At 37.1% G+C, this 6492-nt stretch overlaps 1 protein-coding gene across 1 annotated transcript; it reads right to left on the reverse strand.

Annotated features, from left to right (window-relative positions):
* Positions 1-2389: 2389 nt before the first annotated feature.
* LOC126912846 (uncharacterized) lies at positions 2390-6184 on the reverse strand. Its single transcript, XM_050707143.1, has 3 exons — positions 5905-6184; positions 2613-5804; positions 2390-2427 (listed from the first exon to the last, which is right to left on the reverse strand). The coding sequence occupies exons 1-3, from the start codon at positions 6182-6184 to the stop codon at positions 2390-2392; spliced, it is 3510 nt and encodes a 1169-aa protein (XP_050563100.1).
* Between the last annotated feature and the right edge of the window lie 308 nt (positions 6185-6492).

Consider the following 6492-nt stretch of genomic DNA (forward strand, 5'->3'; position numbering starts at 1 on the left):
AGGTTATTATTATTTTTTTGAGAAAGACACATTTTTCTCATTACTTATTAAATAAACAACGCTTTATGCTATATCTTCATTGAGGTCACTAAACCCCTCGTTATATTATGTTTTCATTTATTGGCCCTCCTTTGGCCAACAAAACTGTAATCTAAATTAACGAAAATAAGAAAACATTCCTTACATAGCTAGCTGGTAACTTAGAGGAGAGTAATTTAAAGAAAACATATTCTTATTTGATTAAGAAGAGCCATCAATTGAATTGTGTTAGCTTTTTTCACCCTACGCAGACAATCGCATGGTCATGTCGCACATCGTGGTGGCCCGGAGTGACATTCTCCGAGTTAAAAATGCATTCTAAGATTATTTAGACACCACTGACAAATGGTGAAGGAAAACATTGTTGAGGAAACCAGGACTTATAACTTTTGATTATAAGTTAGAAATTGTCAACCCGCATTGTGTATGCGTGGCGATTAATGCTCACACCGTCGTGTGTGTGAGAAGAGGCCTTTGGTTAACAGTGGCTACTTATAGACTGTTGATAACGATGATGTATAATAAACAAAAATATATTTCCCTTAGAACAGTTCTGTTATTCTATTCTATATCGTGAAGAGAAAAGTGCTCAGGTCTCAGTGGAAACGCTATGCAAGACACGTCCAACTCGAATTTGCAGGCAATTCATTCGATATTGGATTATTAGGCATTGATCTTTTTAAAAATTTCCCGATTTACTGTGTGAGGTACGGACGGGTGGGTAACGAGGATGGCGGGCACGCGTGATTTACGTTTTTGTATCATTTAGGTTTCTTTTTTAATATTTCAGCTTTTTGTCACAGTATTATAATATTATGTCTATTTGTATAACAACTTATTATCTACATTTGATCCTTGTTATGTGATAAAACAATCCGGAGCTGCAGACTGCCTAGCGGGTTTACTGGGGCTCCGGCTCAAAAAGCAGGAGTAGGAATGGGGTGGTTTTTAGTCAATAAGGGCCTGATATTCCCTTTCACCTTGCCCAAGGCGTGAGAAGTAATTGGATGATTTCCCCCTGAAAAAAGGAAAGGTGATAAAAAATAAGTGGAAATGTTATGGATTCTCCTATAAGGGTCTAAAGATCCTTAAGGCCAAGCCTATATGAAGGCACAAAGTGAACTTTAAAAGAGTAGTTTAATTTATATGTCGTTTGATTTAGTTATTGGCGACCGGTCATTGGCGGGTTTTTCGAGAGGATTAAAAGAGCTGACGATGATGATGACGTTGTTAGCCGAATAAACGATACATTCGTCGATTACTCACCAGGTTCGCCTGTACTCGTATGTTTTCACAAACGCACAGACTACTGTCCCCAAATCCCAATTTGGTTCAATGAGAAAATAATGTAAAGTGATCCGATTGTGCGCGTATAGAATTTTAAATCTCGCGCCTTTTTGTCATCGAATTTTTTTTCACCTTTTTTTTTGTTAATCAAAACCTTGTTAGAAGCTGCTCAGTAATTTTATTTTATTTCGAATGAAGATTTATTTTAACATTATATTAAATTCTCTTTTTTGAGTCACTTTTGTATAAATGATTTAAATTCGAATTCAATATCTGTGCAGGTTTTGTAATGGGAGGTTTGTTGATAATTTTATTCAATACTAGCTGACCCGACAGACTTCGTCCTGTCAAAAAGATTTGTAATATAACAGTTTTTTGTTCGTATCTATTTGTGTAGATGGGAATCTTCTGCCAAGGGCCACCGCCACCTTTATCAGTTTTTCCCATCCGTGCATGAGCGACTGGAGAGGACTGGTTGGAGGTGAATCATTGTGCTGCCCAATTTCTTACTGGCCATGGCAACTTTAAAAGCAAATTGTTTTTATTTAAACTCATTGATTCACCATGGTGCCAATGTTCGACAGCGGAGTTGCAATATGAGCAATCCGCCAATCACATACTCTGGGAGTGTGGTCTCTGGCAATCTGAGCGTAACACTATGTTAGATAATTTAATTGTTTCATCAGGTGTAGTTTATTACACGGACCTTGTGGAGTCTCGAGCAAATTTCCGTGCGCTTAGGCGTTTTTGCCATACCTATTATTGGAAGCAAGTATAACAGCTCACGCATAGTATTTAGTTTTAAGTAAAATTTTCATTGTGCTTGGCGACTGGGCTTCTCCCAGTTGTGCAGTCTCTTTTGTGCCTTAAGGCTTAAGTCATTCTGTCTCCTGCATTAAATTCACCGAGGGTAGTGGAAACTATCGTTTTCTTTTTCTTCTCCTCTAATAACATCTTCTGATTTGTTTCGTTGCGGGATCCAAGACAGTCATTCATTTCCCTGGGACGCGCCGGACTTCAGTGTTCTGGTGTTTTCATGGTTGTATGTACTGTAGATCCTGGCTTACAGGATTTGCAGCGGTACAGGAGGTTGTGGCGGGCCTGTCCCGAAAAAAAATTCATTATTAACAAAAATCAGTTATATTTTCATTGTAGTGCTTTATGATATACGATATTTTTTGTTTGATTCCCTGGCGCATAGACAAATAAATCTGATGGTTTTCCAACACGGGAACAGGCAACATACAATTGACCATGGGAGAAACATGGGTTTTCCAGATTAATACCACAAACACTCAATGATTGCCCCTGGGACTTGTTTATGGTCATAGCAAAAGCAAGCCGCACCGGAAACTGTAGTCTTTTAAATTCAAATGGCACATCAGTCGGAATCATTGGGATGCGCGGTATGAGAACATCTTCCCCTTTATACTTTCCTTTCAGTATAGTAGCTTCTATCACGTTGTTTAATAATTTTTTTATCACTAACCGTGTGCCGTTGCAAAGACGCGGTTGGTTGATATTTCGCAACAATATTACTACCGATCCAACCTTTAGTTGAAGATTGTGAGGTGGCAATCCTGGCAAATCCAGCGAGTTTAAAAATTCCGGTGGATAGTTGACTACATCGTCTTGGTTAGTAGCCGAATCAACTGATTTATATATCCTCGTTTCGCCTGAAATTTGTTCTAGAATTTTGAAATTTAATGCATTCACATCTATGTTTTTTGCAGCCAATATAGCTCGTTCGCTCAACCAATTATGGTTTTTGTAATTTTGGGAAACCTCTGGAAACACCTTCTGAATTAGTTCATCTTTTGATTGAGTGAACTGACAAAAACTTTGGGGAAAGTTAATGCAGCCAGTCAAGATGTCAACAGGAACTTCGCCATTACCAATGTTAATTAGTTGTTTGGAGAATATGTTTCCTGATTGGTCGTTTTGCAACTCGACACGCATATTCTTACTTAAATGAAGAACTTTGACATGTTTCCACAAATTTGAGGACTTTAGACATGCAGCGAGTTCATCAGCTGGCGTTGACCGTGGAATCACTGGCAATGTTTGACGGAAATCTCCTGCTAGTAAAATCATTGCACCACCAAATCGGTTATCATTGCTCCTTAGATCTTTTAAGGTTCTGTCTAAAGCCTCCAAAGATTTTTTATGTGCCATCGTGCATTCATCCCAAACAATCAATTGACATTGTTGCAAAACCTTTGCCATTGCAGAGTTTTTAGAAATGTTGCAGGTTGGAGATTCATTGCTTTGCATGTTTAATGGCAATTTTAGAGCTGAATGGGCTGTTCGGCCACCTTCAAGCAAAGTTGCTGCGATTCCCGACGAAGCGAGTGCAAGTGCAATTTTATTTTGTGAGCGGATTGTTGCTAATATTAATGAAATCAAAAAAGATTTTCCCGTACCACCAGGTGCATCTAAGAAGTAAATCTCTCCAGTTTCATCATTTGTTACTTTCATAAGAGTATCAAATACATACTTTTGTTGTTCATTCAATAGTGGAAGATTTATTTGAATTAATTGTTTTAAAGTGTTGAGATCATACAGTTTTTCTCGGTTCAACTCTTGGTTAAAAGCATCATGCATTGGACGATTGGGCGCGGCCAGGCCTAATTGAATCAATAGTTTATTTGACATCATCAAGCACATATCTTCAATTGAAATCAATGTTTCGTTGTAAATTTCTTCACTGATTTGTATATTTGGATTTCCCATTCTATTGCGTATTTGATACAAAATATCATCACACATATAATCTTTGTACTTGTTCCACAAATCAGTTGGGTTTGATGGGAAGCATGTTGATATGATTATTGAAAATAATGTTCGTATTTGATGAGCGTGTGATGATATTACAGCATCATTGAGAGTTTGATCCCAATGAGCGTCATTTTCCAACAATTGTAAACGTTGGCAGGCTTCTCTGTAAGATCCACACAATTCATCATCGACAGTTCGTAATTGCTGGAAAGATGTTGGGCCACGCACATTGACTAATAGCAGTCGTAAATAAAAACATTCATCATTGCTTGGATGTACTGAATAAATTCGACCAATCGCATCGGTGGAATACACACCTGGGTATCCTGGAACTGGCTTTCCTTGTTTCCGTCGAATAAATCTCCTTGAGGATTGATTCCACGTATAATATTTTGGCATTTCAGAATATAGCAATGTTTGTGCAAAGTTATCGTTTTGGCATGTCTCAAAAAAACTGGTTAATGTAGTAGATGGTGGCTGAGCAGCTCTTTGTACTGCATTTTGTGCTGTAAAATACACTCTTTGTCCATTTTCTAAATGCACAGCTAAGTGAACAACTGTAGGATGTCTCTCATGAATAGGAAAAGAAAATATTCGCCAAACTGCTTCATTACTACTAACATAGCGGCCCATTTGGTATTGGGTAACTTCATCATTGGAATTCTCTGAACCAATTCCAATCACAGCCATATCACTCCCTTTGGTTACATATTTGCAAATGTATTTAATAGATTTCACTGAATGGCAAGATTCGACGTTGATGTGTGCTTTGAAGGTCTTTGATAAAATGGGTGAATATGGAACAATCCAACGATTATCTATTTCAATATCTTGTTGATTTAATTTGACAATTGTTGATCTTCCATTGTCTGCTGTCGATCGGCGACGATAAAGTGGGTAACCGTCATTACCAGTAATTGTTTCCGATATTAATGCCCGTGGATATCGTTTTGAACATTTACCATCCATCATACACGGTGAATTTTGATTAAGAGCTCCACAGGGACCGTGTATCATGTTTTTGATAACTACCTCATGCAATCCAGGATCTACTTGTATATTAGGGATTTCAGCTGATATCACTGCATCAACTTCGTTTGGCCTTATCTTTTCAACTAACCAAATCAAAATGTGTGCATGTGGCAATCCTCGTTTCTGCCACTCTACAGAATACATCCAGCAGCGTGTCTCACCAAACACATAATGTTTTACAATGAAATCCATTAAAGATTTCAACTTTTGTCTAAAGACTCTGGCTGTAATATCATGACGATCAATGGGTGATTGCCCAGGGAATAACTCCTGCTTGATTTCTATCCAGTGCGGATTGCATGTAAATGTGATGAACAAATCTGCTGTACCATAATGACGGACATACGACATGGCATCTTGAGCATATTCGTGCATATGTCGAGGGCTTCCGATGTATGTTGCTGGAAGAATAGTCATCCGACCAACATTCTGTGCATTTCCATCAGTATTAATCGCATCTCGAAGGTGAATGTACTCTTCAGATCGCAGTTTGGTTTGATTCAACCTGATGAATGTTAATCTCTCCGTTTCAATTTTAACATACATGTCAACAACATATTTGTGATATAAACGCCGACATTTCAGAATGTGATTGTCTTCATTTTCCCGAATCATTAGGCGGTATGAATAATAGTTCATTGAACTGACTTTTTTGTTGGTTTCAGAACCTGTTAATATATTTTGTTTTAATACTTGAAATATAAAATTAAAATACATAATATAGTGACTGAGATATTTTCGCCATAGCTAAAATAATATTTAAATTACCTGTAATGGGATTTATCATTTTTATTGAGAAATCATAGCCATCTTCACCTTTCCAAAATATAATGGGATATTGTAGTGCATCATATGAGCGGTGTGTTTCCTTTATACGTAGTAATTGATTATTCTGACGGTGTAAAACAATATCACGGGATTCCAAGTCTTCTCCAACTACAACAATAGCAACTTCATCAATAGTTGGTGCATTAAAACGTCTTGCATGTTGACCCGCAGGTGTTTTATCAGCTCTGATTACAATTTTGTGATTATCAGATGGCATCATATCTAGTGCAGTTTTAAACAATATAATCAATTGATTGTGTTCATGAAATAAAGTTTGCAATTGTTCTATAATAGACCTCTTTATTAAATTGTTATGCGCACAACGCAGATCAATTTCTTGTGGTGAATTACCCATAAAATAAATTTGCAAGAATTTGTAGTTGCTATCTGACACTGGTAACAGTGAACCTGCTCTGTGATATATTTGGCCTTGTATCTGTAAATAAAAAAAAAATGTTTGTACCAAACACTATAAAGTAAAATAAATTAAATAAGCAATGTTGGTATAAATTTTATAAATTTATGGAT

Source organism: Spodoptera frugiperda, chromosome 30 (genome assembly GCF_023101765.2).
Source record: "Spodoptera frugiperda isolate SF20-4 chromosome 30, AGI-APGP_CSIRO_Sfru_2.0, whole genome shotgun sequence".
NCBI lineage: Eukaryota > Metazoa > Arthropoda > Insecta > Lepidoptera > Noctuidae > Spodoptera > Spodoptera frugiperda.

What these genes read in the sequence shown, in the direction of transcription:
- LOC126912846 (XM_050707143.1), bottom strand. Translation starts at nt 6,184, where the DNA reads ATGATGCCATCTGATAATCACAAAATTGTAATCAGAGCTGATAAAACA. An exon ending in AATGATAAATCCCATTACAG is followed by an intron (nt 5,805 to 5,904) that starts GTAATTTAAATA and finishes ATATATTAACAG; the next exon opens with GTTCTGAAACCAACAAAAAA. An exon ending in GCAATCATTGAGTGTTTGTG is followed by an intron (nt 2,428 to 2,612) that starts GTATTAATCTGG and finishes TTTTCGGGACAG; the next exon opens with GCCCGCCACAACCTCCTGTA.